Source organism: Piliocolobus tephrosceles, chromosome 4, assembly GCF_002776525.5.
Source record: "Piliocolobus tephrosceles isolate RC106 chromosome 4, ASM277652v3, whole genome shotgun sequence".
Taxonomy (NCBI): domain Eukaryota; kingdom Metazoa; phylum Chordata; class Mammalia; order Primates; family Cercopithecidae; genus Piliocolobus; species Piliocolobus tephrosceles.
The window spans coordinates 112581089-112603794 of NC_045437.1; the positions used below are offsets into that span (position 1 = coordinate 112581089).

Below are 22706 nucleotides of genomic sequence, written 5' to 3' on the forward strand. Positions count from 1 at the left end.
AAAAAAAAAAAAAAAAAAAAAAGAGGAAGAATTTCTAAATCTTCCCCTGGTGATGAAATACCCAGCTCTGTCTCCCTGTCCAGGGTGTCTCTGCAGAGGAGCAGCTGAACAGAGCAGGGCATGCTCAGCCTGGGCAATATGGCCAAACCCCATCTCTTTTTTTTTTTTTTTTTTGGAGAGAGTGTCATCCTCTGTCGCCCAGGCTGGAGTGCAGTGGCATGATCTTGGCTCACTGCAACCTTCACCTCCTGGGTTCAAGTGATTCTTGTGCCTCAGCCTCCCAAGTAGCTGGGATGACAGGCACGCGCCACCACTCCTGGCTAATTTTTTGTGTTTTTAATAGAGACGGGGTTTTGCCATGTTGCACAGGCTGGTCTCAAACTCCTGAGCTCAGGCAATCTGACCACCTCGGCCTCCCAAAGTGCTAGGATTACAGGCATGAGCTGCCGATCCTGGCCAAAACCCTATATGTTTTAAAAAATAAAATTTTAAATCAATCAATTAATTATTAAAAAGTAGAAAAGGCCTCCCTGCCTACAGGGCAGAAACTGGAGGAAAGGTTGCACTAATGCTAGTGAAGCCTGAATGACTGAGAAACGAGGGCTGGCAGGTGCTGCAGGTCAGCTCTGAGCAGGTCAGGAACTACACACACTGCACCTCCTGGGCCCCAGAGCGCCGTGCCTAAGCCCCTCTGGAGTCGAGGGAGCAGTAGCTGCACTTCATCTCCGGCCTCAGTACTGGGAGCAGTGACAGCGGAGGCCACAGAGGACTGAGAGCTCTGGGCTGAAATGTGGTCTGTGAGACGGGGCCTCGGCCTGGGACCAATTTTGAAATGAAGAACTCAGATGGACAGTTTGGAATTAATTAAGTGAACAAAAAAGTCCCACAGAGCACCACACGTTCACATGCTCTCTTGCTCTCTTGTAGTTCAAAAACAGGTTTGATTGTAAAAATGTTATCAGTTAAAACGATTTATCTGAAATATCCCAGATTCATCTGTTTTTAGATTTCAACATCCCCCATCTCATTTTCGTCTGACCCCTGCAGTGCTGCCCCGCAGCACCCAGATTCTAGTGGAGCTGGGACGGGATAAAAGCAGACTCCGGAGTCCCCGATAATGGCACCCAGACTGGAACCTCAGGGAGATGCAACCATGGCCACCGTGCTGGCCGTTCTCCCCAGGGCCCTGAGCCAGCACAGGGCAGGTGTCTCTTGAGTCCAGCCCCTTGTCTTGGTCCAGCACTCTGTCCCCAGTGTCCCCATGAGTGTCCTATGTGAGGCAGCCACCCCAGGTCAGCGGGGCCTGAGCTGCTGCTCCGCCCTTGGCTCCCAGATGCCTCCTGTATCTGCTGCAGTTTTTTGCATCCTCCTGGCAGCAGCCCAGGTACCTCCTGTCCACACCTAGCTCTGGGAGGTGACTTAGCAGGGACAGTAGTGTAGGGGGCCCAGCAGAGGGGATTGGTCCTATGCTTTGCTGGTTTGTCTGTGGTATGTTTGCAGTGTGGTCACTGGCTGGAACCCACTCCCGCTTCCCCAGGCAACAGACCAGCCCCACAGCATCCTCGCCCCATCGCAGGGAAGAACATGTTCACAGACCTGCGCAAGGTCACTGAGCCAAGCCCAGGTCTTCGAAGCAAACAGACTAAAGACAAAGCAGTGATTTGGATACGAAGCTGCCCTGCCTAGGACCAGGGCTGGCACCATGTCCAGCCCATGCAGTGGAGACAGAATGGGCCCAGGGGTCTATAGTCCGTGTGTCCTCAGGCACCTCCCTAGCCCACCCAGCCTCAGCCCCTTCAACTGTGGCGGGAGCCAAGGAGATGACCCCAGGAGAGCTTCAGAGTTGGGCACACAGACTGGGTTCAGGGACCATTCCGGCTGCCCTGTAACCGACTCCAGCCAGGGGGGCCTGTGAGGCTGAAGGCACCCCTTTTGGGCCTGAGTCCTCAATGGCAGCGTCCTGGCTGATCTCCCAGGCTGTGGCCCGAGGGCAGGAGTCCAGCGCAGGAGTCCCCCCGGGCTGGAGGCAGCCTTCGGCAGGTCAAGAGCGCCCTCTAGCGTTCCCGGCCGGGCACCAGAGCCTGCAGGATGGATGGTCATTCTATCGTTTCCTTCGCCGTTGATCCATTCAGCAGGCATTTACTGCGTTCTCATTCTGTACGAGGCACTTCGGCATTTGGGATACAGTAGCAGGAAACGCATCCAGGGGTCCCTCCCCACTTGAAGCCTGTGGTTGAGTGGGAGAGAGAACAAAAATCTCCCACAAATTCCAGCTTCACTATGCCTCGTGGCCTCCTGTAACCCAGACCTGGGGGTCAGGGGCACCGTCTTGAGGAAGGGAGGTGTGAGTCGAAGTCAGAAGGTGAAGAGGATGCTGATAGGTGGGGAGTTTCGGGGGGAACATCCAGAGAGAGGGTGCACCCAAGATGGGCCGGGATGGTAGGGGTGCAGGGGGAGGTGAGAAGCCCATGGCCCTGGAGCACCCAGCCTTGAGGAATTGGCCATCTCTTGTCCACTCTGGGGTTCCACTCTGGGTGACTGGAAAAGGGGCCTACAGCCCTACCCAGCCAAGCTGAGAGCCCTCCCCGGGCTGGAGCCTGAGGCCTCATCTTCCCAGCCATATGGAGGTCTTGGGCACAGTTGAGCCAGGCGCTGCAAGGTGGAGGGTCTAGCCTGAGGAGGACCAGGCTTAAACAACATCTTTGCAAACCCATCAGTCTGCCCCAGGAGCGGTGAGTTCCACACCACGGGGGGTGTGCAAGCCAAGGCTGCACATCCACCGGTCAGAAAGAGCATCTGTGGTGGGCACTGGAGCCTTGTGGCTGGTTACTGTGGGAGGAGAGGTGGCAGAAGACAGAGCAATGAGTCCATAAGTGAGAAACTGGAGGGGGTGGGAGCTGAGGAAGGCTATTCAGAGGAGGTGACATGTGAATCTGGAAGGAGCCGCTTGGAAGGAAGAGGTTGCTCTTCAATGCCGGGCCGGGGGTACAGCTTTGCCCTGAGGGCAGTGGGTGAGGGTGTGCCAGGTGCTACAGCAGCCAGAGGAGGGGCAGTCAGCAGGAAGGGCACAGGGCTCGAGCAAAGCTTTGGGCTGGAATCCTGGCCTCTCCAAGCTCCAGATCTTCATCTGTGAAATCGGGATGATGAGGCTCCTGCCTGGCCGGCCTGTGGTCAGGACCAGTGACATCTACATAGGGAGGGAAGGGCCCACATCGCTTCAGCTCCACTCTGTCGCCTGGCTTCATTTGCCCCAGGGCTGGCCCGGCACATCGCAGCTGCTCTCATCAACCCGCCCTCCCTCTGCTGCCCGCCACGGGCCCAGATCCAGGGAGCCATTCCATCCACAGCACACTCCGTTTCCAGAGGAGGAAACGGGCTCCGGGGAAATTCAGCAGCTCACTCCAAGGTCTACGGGGCAGGACATCGTCATCAGGATGTGCCCTGCTCCTTCACTGTGCAGGAAGGATGGGTGTGTGGGGCAGGAGGCAGGGAGGCTGGCAGAGGCTGGCCCGGGGGGGTGGGAGGACTGGAGAGACGGACCTGAGCTAGAATTGCAGGCTCATGGGCTCACCGACGCTTGCAGCGGCCGGCAAGTGAAAAAATAGGTGAGGTTGGTTGGGCGCAGGAGAGCGGAGAAAACGGCAGGGCTTGGATCAGGGGCACCTGCCCCATCAGGGTGCAGTTCCGCCCATGCAGTCACCACTACCACGTCTTCCACCATTTCCAGAGAAGCTGGAAATCCAAATTCTATAAAAAACCTTTGCATTTTTAAGGGTTTCAACCAGTTCTTTACCAGTGGGTGACAACTGTCTGTGGAAACCAAGGAAGGCCCACCCCATAGCCTAGGGGGCAGCTCTCAGGGAGGCTGGGAAACCACCCATGAGAGAGGCCCTGGCAGGTAAGGGTGGGGCAGGAGGGCAGAGCTCGGCCTGGGCGTGGTCCAGGGGCCACAGGCGAGGCAGAGTGACTGCAGCCTTGGTGTGCGCTGCGAGCTGTCCTAGTCATGCTGTCTCCCTCTAGACCGCCTCACAGAGTTAGGCCATGCTGTAGCGGTCACCCTTCTGTGACGGTCATGCTTCCAGTCAGCTGCTGCTCCTTCTCCAGATTTCCACCCCATCCATAGCTGGCACCAAAATGAGTTGATGGTGTGTTCCCCCAGACTTCCTTCCACCAGAACAGCCCGCTGTACCTGAGCTGGTGACCCGGGCAGCTCAGTCAGACACATCGCTGCCCGCCGGTCCCATCCTCCATCCTCCCTCACCCTGTGGGAGCCAAGCTTTTTCCTCTCTGCCACCCTGATGAGGAACAGTATTTTCTGATACCTGACAGGGTAATCATGTCTCTCCCCACCAGTCACGGGCAAATATGTCATTTCAGCAGGTATTTTGGGATCGGTTCAAAGGCACAGTGCTGTAAACACCACCTCTGCTAGCCATGATGTGTGACATGGACATACATGTAATTACTTCCAGCACACTCGGGCATCACCGAGCTGGCCCTCTCCCCAGAATAGAAGCCAGCAGGTTTCCCAGTCTCACAGCATCGTAGAGGTGAGAGGGCCCTGGGAGACTTTCTAGGCCAAGGGTTACAGATCAGATGCCCTGCAGAGCTGGCGAGTCACCTCGCCATGGGCAGCCGGTTAGGTGTGAGACCACAGGGAAGGCTGGAGCCTGTGGGCCAGGGTCTACGAGATCTCCCAGCTTTTCAAGAAAAGCCCAAACTCTGGACGTTTATGTAAAACGTTACAATTTTTAAATGTTGTGACTAATTCATTTGGTTTGGGGTTCTTTGTTTTTTTGTTTGAGACAAAGTCTTGCTCTGTCACCCAGGCTGGAGTGTAATCGTGCCATCATAGCTCACTGCAGCCTCAACCTCCAGGGTTTAAGCAATCCTCCTGCCTCAGCCTCCTGAGTAGCTGGAACTACAGGCATGTGCCACCACACCCAACTTTTTTTTTCTTTTTTTTTTTTAGAGATGGCGTCTCACTATGTTGCCCAGGCTGGTCTTAAACTCCTGAACCCAAGCGATTCTCCTACCTTGACCTTCCAAAGTGCGGGGATTATAGGCCTGAGCCATTATACCCAGTCTGGGTTCTTTTAACTGCACAGATCAAATAAAACCTGGCACCAGGAAAGACATGGCCCAGTTCCAGCCCCTCGCGTCACAGATGAGCGGCACAGAGGGAGGCAGCCCCAGCAGGGCCAAGGAGCACCTGAGGGGCAAGTCTCTGACCTTGGTGCAAGCTCTTGGGACCCCACCCAGCTGAAGCTCCTACAGTTTGCTGACTTGAGGTGCAGAGGTCACTACAGAGCCCACTCTACAAAACGCCCTAGGTCCCAGGAAGAAGTGCTCCAGGAGGAACATTGTGCCACCCTCAAGGCACCAGCGACAGCTGGGCTGAACCTAACTGTGAGGGTCCTTTCTCCCCTTCCCTAGCACAAAGAATTTGAGTTTGGGAAATTGCTAAGCCTCGGACAGTCTTGCTGCAGCTCATATGTGTACAAAGAGCCTAGGCTGAGAAATCAGGACCATATGGTGCTGACCCGCCCTGAGGGGGGCTGCCCACCCACCCCTCATCCACCAGCCAGCTCTAATGAGAGCTGGGAGGCGGCTCAGGGAACCTTCACGCAGGAATGTGCACTTCCCAGGCTGGGACCCCAGGCCCCACCAGCCTTGTAATTTGATGAATTGTCAACATCTGGAGCATAATTACTAGGCCCTGGCCTGATAATCCTGGTAAGCCCTTCTTCCAGGGGCCTCGTCCTAGTGCATTTTGAGGGCTCCATTCCCTGACAGGAGCCGTCAGCATTAATTACAGCTAGAAAGCAAGACAGGCACCCAGCTCTGGCCGATTTGATCATTTACTCCCGTCTGCATCTAAACGCAGCCAGTTTATTGATTTGGTTCAGTTCAGCAGATGTTGGAGCCGACCTTGGGGAGGGCTGGGCCAGAGTCAGGAGGACAGGGCCAGCGCTGGACCTTTCCCTGACATAGAGCAAGAGGCTCAGCGCAGGCTTTTCCAAGACACTCCAGGGATGGAGCCACTATCCTCCACATCCCAAATGTACTTCACCGGGAAACCTCCCCTCTTCAGCCACACGGTTGTAGGACCACCAGGTTCAAATGCCCACTGCGCTAGCACCAGACCAATTATAGTGAGACAGCAGGGTTTGCTGCAGAGAAAGGGTTTAATGATTGCAGGGCACCCAGCAAGGAGATGGAGGAGACCCCAGGGCAGGGGGCTGAAATCAGCAGGATGTGGAGACTGCACTCCTCGGTGAATCAGCTCCCGTGGGATCCTTCAGACCGGCTGACTTTGTCGTTTCACTGGTGTGCAGGCTCTGAAAGAATATCTCAAAGGGAAGGGGTAGTTTTTCACATTCAAATTGCCATCTACAGAGCAGTTCAGGGGAACCATGACCCTGTAAGAGAACCTGCGATTCTGAGGCAGCCGGAAACCAGTTCCGAGGAAGGGGTCGGGAGCGTGCCGATCTCATGATGATGCCGAGTGGGCCGCCAAGCTTGGTTTATTTTTGTTCCTCCCCCTCCCTTCTTCCCTCATTAATTGTATAAAGTTTATAGGGATGGTTTCAACACTTGTTAATATGCCTCAAAAGATGGCTCTGTGAACCCGGCTTAGGAAATACTCAACAGGCTGAGGGAGGGAGAGAGCAAAGCCTCAACTTCACAGATGGCAGAGCCGGCGGCACCGTCCAGGGTCCTGCTGCTGGCCTCTTGGAAGGTGACACACGGGTCGCTCCCAGCACTGCCCCCCAGGGCCAGGGCAAACCCTAATCCAGTGTCAGCTTGCCTGTGGGGCCTCGTGTCTTGCATTGGTCTGGAAAACAGAGGCCACTGACCTGGGACCCGACTTGAACTTGTTGTTTGAGAGGAGAATGGCATGACCTGCATTTCACAAATGAGGAAACCGAGGCTCGGGGACACTCCGGTCCCTGAGCAAGGCAAGGGACCGAGGCAGCACCAGGGCTGGGGGAGGGCTGCCCACCCGGGGTCCCATGCCAGCTGGCCACCTGGCCTCCTGCTCATGTGCAGCCCAGAGCTTTGTTTGTTTCTCACACATCCAGAAACATCCCGGAGCCCAGCTGATCTCCATGGGGAAAGAGTGATTTAAAGCAGAACCAAGGCTTGTGAACAGCTGTGGGGTTTCTGGGAGGGCAGAAGGCGTTGAAAACCTCTGGTGGATTCAAGGGCTTTGATCAGGCGGGGGAGCGAGCTGGATGGTCATGAGCATCTCCAGGCACAGTGTGGTGACATCCATAGATGAGGAACCTGAGGCTCGGGATTTGAACCGGGCCCTGCAAGGCTGAGCCCTGGCCTTTGCTCTGTGAGCTGCTGGTAAACCTCCCCAAGCTACTTTCCTTCCCACTCCTTCTGTGGGAGATGCTGGGAGAGGAACGGGGCAGCTGATGGCCGGTGCCCTGTTGTCTGGGGCAGGGGAGGGCTGCCTGGATAGGAGAGACCCCCACCACCACCATCACCCAAGGCATGCCCCCGCCCAGTCTGGGGCTCTGCCCTTCCAGACTGCCCAGCTGCTCAGAATAGCCCTCATTCTGCTCAGAAGGACTTGCCTTGGGCTTGGATACTTGGACACTTGCCCTGCCATGCCTTTGTCCAGCCTGACCATGCCCCCACCCCACGCGTTCCATGGCTCCATTCAGACCAGTCCAGGCCCTTCCCTGAGGCGCTTGTCCTCCTCTCTAGAGCACCCAGAGCTGGGCTTGGCCCCCGCTCCACCAGTAGAAACACCTGGTTTGTGGATGGTCTGCACAGCCTCACACCTCAGTTGCTTTGCTATGGCTCAGCCAGGCGCTGAGTCCATTAAGGCTGAGTCCACTGAGCCCATTTCGGGGGTGGAAGGAGCACTGTCCTTTTAAAGACCTGCAAAGTAAAATGACGGCTCCGACAGCCCTTCAGGGAAGAAACCTGTTCCGCAGAGTGTAACCCAGTGTTTCTCAAACTTACTCAGCCGTGGAATCCCTGTCTCCAGGCAAGCCTGCAGGGCAGTGTGCTGTGGGGCACAAGTTTGGGAATGGCATTCTGTAGGGTAACTGCGGACAGGGTCCATCCCCTGGAGGTTCACAGCCCAGGGTCCCCCGGCCCAGAGGGCAGGCCCAACTTCCCCAGGACAGGAGGGGAGGTCAGAATCGCATCCCCAAGCCAGGCAAGTGCATCTGACTCCAAAGCCAGGCTGTTCCTTCCCTGCCCACCTCAGAGTCCCTTCCTCAGTGACCGCACCCACCCAGCAGCTTCTCCAAGGTCAGCCACTGCCCCTCACAGAGAGCTCGGGGGCCTGGGGACGGCTTTGTTGCCCAGGTGTCATCCTGGCTGTGGGTCGGCTCTGTCCCAGGGGCTGGCCCAGCCCGGTCTGCTCTGTCAGTTCTCACACAGGGAGCTTTGGTGCCGCTGCAGGCACTGGCTCAGCTTCCCGGAATTGGAATTGACTTCCCTTCAGCCCGCCGTGGGGGCTCCCAAGAGCACTGCGAACACCCATCCCTCTGCCTCTATTGGGAAGCTAGAAACTGAACTCACTCATAAGAACTCCCAGGGCTCTGTGATCACACATACAGGCAGGGCCTTTGATGTGAAAATTGGTTTTCTGTCACAGACGGGGCTTCTCACACATCAGAAAGAAGCCTTGGGGACCAAGGCTGCACCATCAGTGACCCCCAGAAACAGTCCTGGGTTGGCAGAGGGCAGCGTCCAGCTCAGGAGGCAGGAGGCCTGCAGCCATAATAAGGTCGGGTTGGTGGACACTTCCAGAAACAGCTGGCAGCACTGAGATGCTCCCTCTGGGGTTGAGGCACAACCGCCTGGGCTCCCTTCCACGGGCACTTCTAGAAAGGCAGAGCCCTGTGGTTGTGCGTGCTTCACATCCAGGGGACGTGGGAGCAGGGAGGATTTAACAGAGGTATGCAAGGCCTAGAGCAGGAGAGAGTGGCCGGGAGGCCAGACGGTACCGTGGCAGGGGCCTGCCGTGCAGACAGGATGGAGACCCAGGGCCCAGACCCTTTCCAGCTGCATGGCCCTAGGCAAGGTCTTCCCCTCACTGGGCCTCAGTTTCCTTCTCTGTAAGAGGAGGATGATGACACCTACCTTACCGGGTTGCTGTGTGATTGAGACTGAGTGGGGGCCATGAAGAGCTCCTTGAAGAGACCCAGGAAGGACGGGCGGCCATGCGTGTGGGGTCGGGCCCAGGGGAGAAGTCCGGGGTGGGGATGCGTAGTGGGACGTGACTCTGAGGACACCCAGCAGGGCCTGGGTCAGGGGATAGGGGGACAAGGGGCAGGGCCCAATTTAGTGTACTACCGAGGGCAGAGGCCTGGGGGTGTGGACCCCGCGATCAGGACAGCTGGAAACTGGCAAGAGGACACTGTCCAGCTAGGGCAGCTCCTGGGAGGCTCATGGCAAGGACTAGAACTACACCTGTGATGGGGCCTGAGTCCCTGACCTGGGGCCCCCAGGGCCTGAACCCCCAAGACTTTGGAATGCCCCCACTCCCTCTCCCCTGGGACCCCCACTGTCCCCAGGCCATCACTCTGATGGCCAAACCCTCAGTGACCATGAGACTGGTGGCCAGAAGCACTTAGACACCAATTTTTAAGAACTGCCTGGTTTCCTACTGCCAGCAAGGCCCTGGCCGCGAGCCCCACCTGGAGTAGCCCCTCCCACACCATCTGGGAATGGGCAGATGGGCCATCTCCACACGAGGCCGTCTGGAGGTTGAGCCGGGGAAGCCAGCAGCTTACCTCCTACCTGGCAGGCACGGGGCCAGCTCCCAGCTGTGTCCAGAACCAGAGACCAGGAAAGTCTTCCCAGAGCAGGAGGCTGTCCCGGGGGATGAGCTGCCTACTACCAGGTGGAGACGCAGGGAAAGTACTCCAGGCAAAGCGAACAGAGAGCCGAGAGATGAAGATGGAAAGGAAGCCAGAGATCTCGGGGACGGACAGGGGCACAGAGTGACCAAATGGCTGAAGCTGGCCCTAGCCACGGAGGACCCTGATGCTGGGCCCGGGAGTCCGTCCTCAGCCAGTGGAAGTCCAGAGAGGCAGGGACAACCTGAGCAGGGGCCACAGGTCAGGGGCCGACGAGAGGCGCTGAGACCAGCACAGCCCCTCTGCTCCTCCGCCGCCTACAGGGTCCCCCATCCTGCCTTGGCCAGGCTGCTCTCTTTTGCCTACGGTGCCCTCCCCCACCCTCACACACACACTTGTTAAGTCCACATACCCCAACGTTACTGTCCCCACAATGTGCCCTCCCAGCTAGGGGCTGACAAAGCCTCCACCTCTCCTCCTTCCCTTTCTACTATGCAGTGCACGCATTTGCGGCATTATCATTCTTGCTGTACTTCCTTGGTTTGACTTCACACACGTTTTCCCGGGCACATGCTGCCTGCCAGGCCCCATCCAATAACAGGCACAGGGATTAGACCCTTTTCCTGTCTCTACAGAGGAAGAGTTGTGTAGACCCCACATTAACAATAGGTCATGTCACATGTGACAGAATATATGTGATGGGAACAGGGACAGATGGCCTGACTCTGGGAAGGAGAAAACCCTAGAAGCCTTCCTGGAAGAGGAGGTAACTGAGCTGAAGATGGACAAAGAAGGGAAGGATGGCAGTGTGTGCAAAGGTTCAGAAGTGTGGAGCTGTGTGCATCATTGCTGCAGCCAACAGTGAAGTGTATGTGGGGGTTAGGGGACCGTGGTGAGGAGGAAGAGGGGGCTGACAGAGACCAGGCATCCCTGGTCCCAGAGTCCCTGCCAGCTGGATTCCTCCCCACTCCCACACAGAGGGGAGCTAGGCGAGGCTTTGTTGAGTGGGTGGTAGGTGGACAGGGGAAGGGGTGTCCGGCACAGGCTGCTGTGCAGCTGATCCTCTGCAGACTCTGCAGGGGGCCTGGAGGTCCCTGAGTGCCCCCACTGTCTGGACCCGCCCTGGTGTGATTTGGCTTTTCTCTGGCTTTATTTTGTCTGCAAAGGCTGCAGCAATGTGGGAAGTTCAAAGAGCCTTCAAGACTGCCAGTTACAAATGACAGGAACTCAATTCAAGCTGACTTAATGAAGGCAAAACAAAAGCATTGATTAGCTCTCAAACTGGTGTGTGCAGGGGTAGTTTCAGCTTCAGGCCCTCGACCCTGTCTTTTTCTCTGTCTCTCAGCTCTGCTTTCCTCCCTGTTGGCTTATTCTCAAGCCGTGTGGTGGTCCCTGGGAGCTCCAGGCTTAGCCCCATCAGAAGAAAAGAGCCCTTTTCCCCTAAAGCCCCACCATTAAGTCCCAGGCAGGATGCTCATGGCTCGCCTTGGATCCCAGGCTCATCGCTGACCCCATCACCCTGGCGGAGGGAATGTGGTCACGTGCCCACCCCAGCAGCCCACCCAGACCCCAAGGGTTGAGATGGGAGGTGGTCTTTAGAGAAGAACTGGGCTCTCTTGTCAGAGGAGGGATTCCGGGCAGCAGACCACACACAGATGCCTTCCCCTCCCTCAAGCCCCAGGCCGCACGGACTGAACCCAGACCTGGGGCTCCCATAGGCTTTGTTTTCTTGTCGCTGAATAATGCACCTGGGTCATAAGACGTGGAGGAAGTGCCATCCCCGTTTGTAACCTGTGTTCTCTCTCTCTCGTTTTCCAGGGACCCCTGGGTTTGGATGGCAAGCCCGTAAGTGATGACAGGGCAATTCCAGGGTGTCCTGGGCTGGGGCTGCCACCGTGGGGCTGGGAGTGACCACCAGGCACTGGAGGGAAGCAGCCACTGGAACTTGGTTCAGCAGAGAGAGAAGCCTTTTGGGTGTAAGACTTGAGTTCAAATCTAGCTCCACTACCTGCTGACGGTGACCAGGGGAGGACTCCTCACCTCCCAAGCCTGAGGCTTCTTGTCTGTCAAGTGGGCACATGTACCCCTCTCTCCTAGGGATGCTGCAGACCTATGGAGAACTGTGGGCAGCACAGTCCCTGGGGTCTAGTCAGCCCTCAAAGCATGCGAGCCCCTCCCAGCAGACACAGGCACAGTGTCCTCGCTACATTCTCAAGACTGCCCTGGTGGGCATCAAGCTGAGTTCTCAACATCTGGGCCAGGAGCCTGTGGTCACAGGCAATCCTCAGCAGAAACAGCAGGGAGACATGAGCACAATTAAATAAGTGATTTGAGGTGGATGGATGGATGGGCGAGTGGGTAGATATATAGATAGATGCATGGATGGATGGATGATGACTGGATAGATGGATGGATGGATTGGTGGGTGGTAGGATGGACAGTGGATGAATGGGTGGATGGGTAGGTGGGTGGGTGGGTGGGTGGATGGATGGATGGATGAATGGATTGGTGAGTGGATGGGTAGATGGATGGATGGATGGATGGATGGATGGATGGATGGATGGATGGGTGGGTGGTTGGATAGATAATGGATGAATGGGTGGATGGGTGGGTGGGTGGATGGATGGATGGATGGATGGATGGATGGATGGATTGGTGGGTGGTTGGATGGATAGTGGATGAATGGGTGGAATGGCTCATACAGGGATGGACAGATGGAGCCCATACTCCAAGGAGCTGCTACCATTAAAGAAGAGAATGCTTTCTTTTTTTTTTTTTTTTTGAAGAAATAAGAAAGAAAAAAGAAGAGAATGCCTCTGGAGAGAGAATCTCTCTACTGCCTGCTTCTCAGATTCCAGAAAGATGGCTTGGGGGCAGTGGTCTCCCACTGACAACGACAGGGCGGGAGCTGAGCAGTGGGGGACCATGTGTGCTCTCTGGGAGGAGTGGCCAGTGCATGCGCCCCTTTCTCTGCTGTGAGGATGCCAGTGGGCCCTTGCTGGTCACCCCCAAGTCCCCCATATCCCTCATGCTGAGGACCGAGGTGTGGAGCTTCCTTGGGCCAGCCAGGGCAGCTGTCACTGATGCTGACAGCTCGTGTGTAATTTTCCACTCAGCCGCCCAAAGTTCTGCTCAGCATCACGGGCCCTTCTGCCCTCAGAGGTACAGGGAAGCCAGAAGGGGAGCGAGCCTAGGCCCCTCACTCAGGCCTGTTCTTTCTCCACTTTCCTTCTCCAGGGACTTCCAGGCCCGAAAGGTGAAAAGGTAAGTGAAACCAGAGGCTGTGCAGATGCGGTAGACAGGCAAAGAATCCCAGAAACCTCCCTCCGAACCGCAGTTCCAGTGTGCCCTCGAGCACCTCACAGCCCCTCCTAGAGCCTCAGTTTCCCCATCTGTAGAGTGGGAATCCCAGTGCCTACCTTCTAAAAGGGTTACAAGGCTCACACTTGACAATACGGAGTGTTGAGTCTGAGTTCTCCTGGGACCAAAGCATAACCAAACTCGGAGGCCCAGTGTTCCCAGAATGACGAGTGTCCAGAGGACTTCATGGTGAAGGGGGGGTGCCAGGAGGGCTGTGGGATTGAACCATGACTGTTAACGGTATTCTCTGTGGGAAGGGCGCCCCTCAGGAAGACATGGCGGAGAGCTATCTCTGCGGCCCCTTGGGAGGAAGGCTTCCCAGGCATCAGGCACTAAAACCCCCTAGAAAACAGGGACCAAGTGCTTCAGAAGGGGACAGAAGAGACCTGTGTTGCCCATGGTACTCCTCTGACCTCAGGGGAGGGGTCAGAGCAGGCCTAGGTGTGCCAGGGCCAGCTGGGTGCTCCCACAGCTGGACCATGTCCACCCCCAACGCGGAATTTGGAAATGGGAGGTGAGAGCTCCAGAGGGGCCCTGCTGTGATTCGGCAGCTCAGGCCAGGACAGGCAGGGTTCCCACCCAACCACCAGGGCTGAGGGAGCCGTGGGGAGGCATGGGAGCTGGTGTTCAGAACCTCGGCTTTGCATTCCAGCTCCACCACCAACTGTGTGGCTTTGGCCAAGTTGCCAGGCTCCCAGAATGACGAGTGTCCAGAGGACTTCATGGTGAAGGGGGGGTGCCAGGAGGGCTGGGGGATTGAACCGTGACTGTTAACGGTATTCTCAGTTAACAGATGGGCCTCAGTTTCCCCATCTGTAAATTAAGACCAATCTCACAGAGCCACAGGAGAGACTGCATGAGGTCATGGTCTCAGTGTTCTTGCCAATGATGAGAGACTAGTGCAGTTGGCAGGTGGCCTGATTACCTTCCCGCTGGCCTTGGCTGATGCCACCATGTCATAGAAGTGATTCCTGCAGGGGCTTTGAAACCAGAGAGAACTGGTGTCTTGGTGTCTATTGCTGCTTAATGCACTGCCCCAAAACTTGGTGGTATAAAGCAGCATTTACTCATTAGCATCCCTTCCAGAGGACACAGTGGGAGGGGCTGTCTCTGCTCCACAATATCCGGGGCCTCGAATGGCTGGGGCTGCCCTGAGATAAGGGAACACCTGCCTTCAAGCCCCGGATCTGCTAGCTGTGTGACCTTGAGCAGGTTCAGTGGCCTCACTGTGTTTGCTTCCTCATTGGAAATGGAAATAAAAATAGAGCCTGCCTGCTATTGTTGTTAGAATTAAGTCATACCATGTCTATGAAGCACTGGGCACAGATGCTCAATGGGAAATGGTAAGAAATGATGAAAGCAGTGGTGATACCTCTCCGTGTCTTTTGTTCCTAGGGTGCACCAGGAGACTTTGGCCCCCGGGTAAGAACCAGGCATGACCTCCCTCACTCCCCATATGGTTTGTTTGACTTAATAATTAGGCATAACTGGCGCTGCTTCTGGGTCCTGGCTCCCTGCAGCTCATCACAGAAAGGCCAAGAGGCGCCTTCCCCACCCATAGCACCAGCGGAAGCCCCCAGGGACCTGGCTTGTGGGGCTGCCACCTCTTGCGCAGGTGGTTGTCTCTGGAAGATGTCCAGGTCTCCATGCTTACCGCTGTGGATGCCGGACAGTGGGGCTGGCACGTGACCTGGACTGGAGACTGAGGACAGCTGGCACCCCAAAAAGAGGGAAGGCTCTGGGGTCAGCAGAACTGAGCTCAAAGCTCAGCTCTGCCACCTGCCAGCTGAGTGACCCTGATCAAGTTTTGCTCCCTGAGACTCAGTTTCTTCAACTGTGAATGGGAGGACAGCCCCCACCCCAAGAGGTTGTTGTGGGAATGAAAGGGTAGTGGGAGCGGCAGTGCAGAGAGCGGGGCTGCAGCTTGTGGTCAGGGCTGGCCTGGCGCCTGCTCCGTACCTCTGTGGCCCTGAGCTGTGAGCAGGAGCAAGGAAGGGGGCTGGCCAGGCCAAGCCCCACAGACACAGCTGCTCTGTGCCAGCCACATAAAGCTGGTGAGATTGCTCTGCAGTCAAAGAAAGGGTCTCGTGCTGAGTTTTAGCTGCTGAGAAAAACCCTTCTGCTTGCTTCCTGGTGGGTGTGTAGAGCTGATAATCCAAAGGGGATGCCCTCTCCTCAACAGACTAGAGGTCCTGAGGCCCAGAGGTCATGGAACAGTGGATCTGCTCCCAAGCCCCCAACCCTCTTCATGGATACCTTCCCTATGTTCCCAGTGTCCCAGTCATCGGGAACATTGCCCCCCAACACACACACACACACACACACACGCACACACAAAGTTTAGTGGCTTAATGGCCGGGCACAGTGACTTGTGCCTGTAATCCTAGCACTTTGGGAGGTCGAGGCAGGTGGATCACTTGAGGTCAGGAGTTCGAGACCAGCCTAACCAACATGGTGAAACCCTGTCTCTACTAAAAATACAAAATTTAGCAGGGTGTGGAGGTGGGCGCCTGTGGTCCCAGCTACTCGGGAGGCTGAGGCAAGGGAATTGTTTGAACCCGGGAGGCAGAGGTTGCAGTGAGACGAGGTGGCACCACAGCATTCCAGCCTGGGCGACAGAGCAAGACTGTCTCCAAAAAGAAAAATTTAAAAATAGTGGCTTAAGACTCCAATTGCCATTCTCTCTCATGGCCCCTGGGTTAGGGTTAGGCTGTCTTGGGAGGTTGTCAGCAGCCAGGCCGGGAGCCCGTCCCACGCCGGGGGTGATGCGGATGCTGGTGGGCATTCCACTGGTAAGCGGCCCTCCTTGGAGAAGGAGTCTGCACACCTGATCACCTAATTGCCTTTCTCTGGGCTTGGTTAAGTGGCTTTGCCTCCAGGTTTCAAAAAGCCTTGTGGTTTTTCAAATCACCTTCCTGCCTTTCTGACCACACAACCTGTCTGCTGACTAGATGGTTTTCCCACGGCTCAATCCGGGCTTTATAAGTAGAGACCATCACCTGTACAATCGCCGGATCCTCAAGGTAGACTGCCTGAGTGGGGGTCTGGGCCTGATGACTTGCTGTGTTACCCCCAACTCACCCCAGTTTGCAGGGTTAGACCTCAGCCATCCAGCCCCTGAGGGAGGAGCAGGCGGACTGGCCGGGAAAGAGCCGAAGACCCTCTCCCAGGACCTGCTCCAGTGTCAGGCCCATTTTCTGTCTTAATAAGGAGAGTCCAGGCCAGTAGTTCCCAGCCTGAGGGCCTTTATAAAAGGAACAGCAGGCCGGGCGCGGTGGCTCAAGCCTGTAATCCCAGCACTTTGGGAGGCCGAGATGGGCGAATCACGAGGTCAGGAGATCGAGACCACCCTGGCTAACATGGTGAAACCCCATCTCTACTAAAAAATACAAAAAACGAGCCAGGCGAGGTGCCGGGCGTCTGTAGTCCCAGCTACTCGGGAGGCTGAGGCAGGAGAATGGCGTAACCCGGGAGGCGGAGCTTGCAGTGAGCTGAGATAGCACCACTGCACTCCAGCCTGGGCGACAGAGCGAGACTCCGTCTCAAAAAAAAAAGGAACAGCAGGGAGCTAAGGGGGTGTCTTCAAACTCTTCCTGATTCAGTGCAGATTAAAACAGGAATTACCTGTCACCATCACCACCCATGCCTGGTGACCTAACCAAGCTGACAGTTTTCTTCCCTTTTGGCTGGAGCTATAACATTTTGATCACGACCCTGGCCATGCCAGACTGAGAGGAAGACCTGAGTGGTGGATGTTGAGAACTTCTGCTGATTTTTTAATTGGGAAAGCAAGTGAATTTGTGTTAAGTGCAGTTTGCTAGAGAGGTGAGCTATTTCAGATCAGGGAACATCTGTGGATGAAAAGAAGTGTCTCAAAGGGACCTCTTGCCTTGGCAGTGAGAGGAGGCTCCGCCTTCCCTAGCTCTGTAACCTTGGGCAACTGACCCTCTGACCCCCAACCCCAGCCATTCCATCTGTAAAGTGGGACAATAACAGTGCCCTGGCCAACTCATCACAAAGGTTGAATAAGATCATGTTCGGCCAGGTGTGGTGGCTCACGCCTGTAATCCCAGCACTTTGGGAGGCCAAGGCAGGCAGATCACTTGAGGTCAGGAGTTCAAAACCAGCCTGGCCAATATGGTGAAACTCCATCTGTACTAAAAATACAAATAATAATAGTAATCCCACCTACTCGGGAAGCTGAGGCAGGAGAATCGCTTGAACCCGGGAGGTGGAGGCTGCAGTGAGCCAAGATTGTGCCACTGCACTCCAGCCTGGGCAACAGAGCTAGAGACTCTGTCTCCAAAAAAAAAAAAAAAAAAAAAAAATCATCTTCAGGATATCCTTGCTAGCTCAGTGCTAGGTCTTCCTTTCTCTGTTACAAGAAGGTTGGGAGCCACTGGCACCATGACGTGGGTGTACTCCATTCCTGTGGCTCCACCCTGTGCCAGTGCAGGGTGGGCCCTGCTGGGGCAGTGGGTAGGTGCCAGTCACAGTGGTCTTCCTCCCTCTCGGGTCGGGCTATGAGGTGGGGCTCTGGCTGCCCGAGGTCTGACCCAGTGCTAACATCAAGTTCTAAAGTTGGGGATTTAGTGCTGCATGAGAGAAACTGCGTGGCCCTTCATCATCCTTTTTTTTTTTAACTTTTAATTTGAGATAATTATAGATGTACATGTAATTGTAGTAAATAACATCTGTGTACCCTTCATCCGTTCTCCCCCAGTGGTGACATCTTGCATCTCTGAGTACAATCTCACAACAGGAAATTGGCATTGATACAATCCACCAACCTTATTCAGATGCCCCCAGCTGTACACACACTCGTTTGCGTGTTTAGTTCTGTGCAATTTTAACACACTTGTAGATTTGTGTAAAGCACACAAAGGTCCCTCATGCTGTTCTTTTGTAGTTACATTCACCTTCATCCCCCCATCCCTAATGCCTGGCAACCATTATGGGTTCTCCATCTCTATAACGTTGCCATTTCAAGAGTGTTATGTAGATACAACCACACCGTATTAAGCTTTTGAGATGGGCTGTTTCACTCAGCATAATTCTCCTGAGATGCATCTGAGGTGTTGCATGTGTCGTGGCCTGTTCCTCTGGGTTGATTACTGAGTTGTGTTCCATGACGTGGACGTACCCCAGCTCCTTAACCTTCCACCTACTGAAGGACTTTTGGATTGGTTTCCAGTTTGGGGCTGTTACTAACCAAGCAGCTGTGAACAAGGATAAATGCCCAAGAAAGTGCCTCCATACTTCAAATGAAGCGAGAGTTGACCAAAAAAAAAAAAAGGTCCTCCAGGAAGGTCCTTCAGGAGATACTCAGGCCCCACTCTAGAGAGAAGAGGAGGCAGCTGGACACGCATGTTTCCCCCCATATGCAGCACGTGCCATCTCTCTCCTAAACACTGGATCTGGGCTTCAGGCGCTGAAGAGCTGGCACATTCCTTGGCCTGTAAAAGGTCCCGTAGGGCCTCTGATACCAAAGTATGGGGACCTGTTCCTTCATGCAGTCCCCAGTAAGTGGCAAGAGGCCCAGTCACAAAGCCCTCCCCTTTGAGCCTGCCCCAAGGGCTGGGAAAGGGGATGGCGTGGGGCTGCCCATCTGAGGGTTTCTCTCTGGAGGCTGGACCCCCTCCCCCTCAGAGTCATGCCAAGCCCCATCTCTTTCAGGGAGACCAAGGACAAGATGGAGCTGCTGGGCCTCCGGGGCCCCCTGGACCTCCTGGGGCCCGGGGCCCTCCTGGAGACACTGGGAAGGACGGCCCCAGGGGAGCACAAGGCCCAGCGGTAAGAGAGGGCCTGGAGCTTGGCCACCCAGAACTTGACCAAAACCCCAAATCCAGATTCCAGAGCCAGCCCCATCCCCATTCCCGTCTCTAGTGCAGACCCCATGCCAGCCTTAACCCCAATCCAGACACTGAACCTGGGCCCAAACTTCAACCAAGATCCAACCCCAATTCAGATCCTGACCCTGACCCCAGACCCAAACCCAACCCTAACCTCAACCCAGACCCTTATCCCATTCGAACCTTAAATCTAACGCTAACTGGGTCTCTGATCCCAATCAAGACCTTGACCTCAAACTCATTCAATTCCCAAATCCTGGTCTACACGCCCAATTCAGACCCTAACTCTGACCCTTACAGACTCTGACGCTGACCAAACCAACTCTAACCTCAGATAGACCCAGACACCCTAAGCTGACCTTAGTTGCAATCCCAGTCCCAATCCTGACTCAACCCTGAGCTGGAGACCCTTCTGGGGGCACTGTCTCTGCAGACCTTTATCAGTCCCTCCCCTCGTGCTCCCCAATATAGTATCTCAGCCTCAGCTTTCCTCCCAAGCGTCTCCAAAGCCTGGAGGCCAGGCCCCATCCTACTACCCCTTTCCCTAACCCAGAAACCCCAGCCTGTCCTTCCCTCCAGTGTGGAGCCCACACCACCACCAGACTGCCACCAGGGTCCCCCCGAGTCAGATGGATCCCCCACAAAACTGCCACCAGTTTCCCCCAGGACAGCTGCTCAGTTTTCTCATCTATTACTTGTCACACCAGGCCAGTGGCTCCCCAGCCTAACATTCTCTTCTGTGGAGTGGGGACAGTGATACTCGCTCTTCAGGTTTGGCGAGGATGAAATGAGACAATGTACTTAGAGCCCCAGCCCAGGGTCTGGCCTGAGATTTCGGCTCAGTTCAGTGTGACAACCTGCATCCCTCACCACTGTCCCCTCACACTTCCGCAGGGCCCCAAAGGAGAGCCTGGACAAGACGGCGAGATGGTCAGTATCCAGGGCGTTCCAGAGGCCTGGGCTGGCAGTACTGTGGTTCCCAGACCTGGAAGCCCTTTTCCCACACACGCTGACAGCAGGGTCACGCACACGTGTGTGTGTGTGTGCACGCCTCTGCATGTACATGTCTGCATGTGTGTGCACCCCTGTGCACCTGCCCCTCCACCCACCCTAGGGAAATGGCCAGGCGAGACACCAGTCGGGGGGAATTCCAGTAGCTCCACATTCCTGTGTGGAGGCTGTGGTCCACTTGCCACCACCTGAGCCCTAATGCAGAAGCTGTCCCAGGCTTGAGGAGTCAGGCCTAGGGTGGGCAGCTCCAGCCTGCTTCTGACAGCAGCCCTGCCTCCTGCTGCTGAGATTGGTGTCACCTTTTACAAAGCCAGGATGCTGAGAAGGACAGGCCCAGGATCAGCCTCCAGTATGACATTTAATACCTTCTCTTCTCTTGTTCCAGGGCCCGAAGGGACCCCCAGGGCCCAAGGTGAGTGCTCCTCATTCCCCATGCCCCTCCCCGGATCTGGTGAGAGGGACTCACCCGCCACCACCTCCTTTCTCTTCCCCCCACCCCCAGCGAAGCCAAGGCAGTAGGGTCAGGAGACCAAATTCCCAGACCATGGGCAAATTACTGCACCTCTCTGGGCCTCAGTTTACTCATCTGTTAACTGGAGGCACAGTAAACCTTTCCTGCCTTTTTCACACTGAGTTGCGAGAGTTGAATCATAAAACACATTAGCTTTTTGGTTTCAAATAGATTTTCCTTCTTTTTTATTTTTTATTATTTTGAGGCAGAGCCTCACTGTCACCCAGGCTGCAGTGCAGTGGCATGATCACAGCTCACTGCAACCTCCACCTTCTGGGTTCCAACAATTCTCCTGCCTCAGACTCCTGAGTAGCTAGGTCTACAGGTGTGCGCCACCACACCATGCTTATTTTTTATATTTTTAGGAGAGGCAGGGTTTCACCGTGTTGGCCAAGCTAGTCTCAAACTCCTGACCTCAGGTTATCCGCCCACCTTGGCCTCCCAAAGTGCTGGGATCACAGGTGTGAGCCACCGCACCTGGCCCAAGTAGATTTTATTTTTAGAACAGTTTTTGTTTCACAACAGAACTAAACAGAAAGTACAGAGTTTCCATATCCCCCTGCCCCAGCCCATGCCCCCGCTCCCCTGCTATGAGCACCCTCACTTGTTAGAGATGATTTGCCTGTGTGGACAGATCACCATCACCCAGATGCCATAGTTCACATTAGGGTTCACTCTTGCTGTGGTACTCTCTGGATTTGGACAAACGTGTGTTGACAAGTATGCACCACTGCGGTGTCATGGAGTATTTACCCTGCCCTAAACACTCTCTGTTCTCTGCCTGTTCCTCCCTCGTTCTCCCTGGCCCCTGACACCACTGATCTTTTTTTTTTTTTTTTTTGAGTTGAAGTCTCGCTCTTATTGCCCAGGCCGGAGTGCAATGGCACAATCTCGGCTCACTGCAACCTCCACCTCCTAGTTTCAAGCGATTCTCCTGCCTCAGCCTCTCAAGTAGCTGGGATTACAGGCGTCCCCCTCCACGCCTGGCTAATTTTGTATTTTCAGCAGAGATGGGGTTCCACCATGTTGATCAGGCTGGCCTCGAACTTCTGACCTCAGGTGATCCACCCACCTCAGCTTCCCAAAGTGCTGGGATTACAGGCGTGAGCCACCGTGCTCAGCCACTGATCTCTTTTCACTGTCTCCATAGTTTTGCCTTTCCCAGAGTGTCATCTAGCTATAATCAGACTGTGTGTGGCCTTTTTGATTGGCCTGTTTTACTTAGTAATACACATTGACCTTTCATCCATGTCTTCTCATGGCTTGACAGCTCATTCCTTTTTAGCACTGACTGATAGTCCATATCTGGGTTTATTATTTATTTAATGATAAGCCACAGTTTATCTATGCACTCACCTACTGAAGGACATGTTGGCTGCTGCCAGGTTTTGGCAATTTGGAGTAAAGCTGACGTCAGCATCCACGTGCAGGTTTCCATGTGCAGGTTTTCATGTGGACGTAGTTCTCCACGTGTTAGCGTGTCCAGCCCATGTGGACGTAGTTCTCCACGTGTTCTCCATGTGTTCTCCACGTGTTCTCCACGTGTTCTCCACGTGTTAGCGGGTCCAGCCCCCTGCAGATGCCAGCTCTTTCATCTTTGCCCTCTTTGGGGAGGATGTGAGTGGGGAGGAGGGCTCTGGTCTTCCCTGATGGAGACGGAGTCTGTGACCTGTGGAGGAAGGATGGGAAAGCTGCTTAGCCAGTGCCTCGTCCTCCAAAACCCTCTGAGACTGCAGGAGTCACCTCCCCGCTTTGAAGAACAGTGCCTTGCCCAGGGTCGTTGAGCTTGGGAGTGAGTGGCTCAGAAGTGGAATTCACGACTGTCCGCCCCAGCTCTCTGAAGCACTCAGGGGTCTCTGGGCTGGCCCTGGGCACGGGTCATCAGTGCCACTTCTATCCGAGGAACAAGAGGCCTGGGGTCCGGGCCACACTCCTGCGGCTCTCACCTTGCTCTTGAACCCCCCATTGCCTCCCCCAGGGTGAGCCTGGAGTACCTGGAAAGAAGGTGAGAGGGGCCGATGGAGGAGCATCCGGGTCAGTGTTGGGAAGTGGCTGGAGAGAAGGGCAGGGGCTGGGATGGAATGGGGATGGGGATGGGGACGGGATGGGGTGGGGATGGGGACAGGGTGGGGATGGGGA

At 55.4% G+C, this 22706-nt stretch overlaps 1 protein-coding gene across 1 annotated transcript in view; it reads left to right on the top strand.

Moving 5' to 3' along the window:
* The window catches only part of COL23A1 (collagen type XXIII alpha 1 chain), a 79618-nt gene that overhangs the window by 29611 nt on the left and 27301 nt on the right, over positions 1 to 22706 (top strand). Inside the window, exons 5-11 of the mRNA XM_023193693.1 lie at positions 11652 to 11678; positions 13071 to 13097; positions 14589 to 14615; positions 18870 to 18986; positions 19940 to 19975; positions 20442 to 20468; positions 22546 to 22572. Coding sequence (XP_023049461.1) covers positions 19973 to 19975; positions 20442 to 20468; positions 22546 to 22572 — 57 coding nt within the window. The 5' untranslated portion in view covers positions 11652 to 11678; positions 13071 to 13097; positions 14589 to 14615; positions 18870 to 18986; positions 19940 to 19972. The remainder of the gene's footprint in view (positions 1 to 11651; positions 11679 to 13070; positions 13098 to 14588; positions 14616 to 18869; positions 18987 to 19939; positions 19976 to 20441; positions 20469 to 22545; positions 22573 to 22706) is intronic.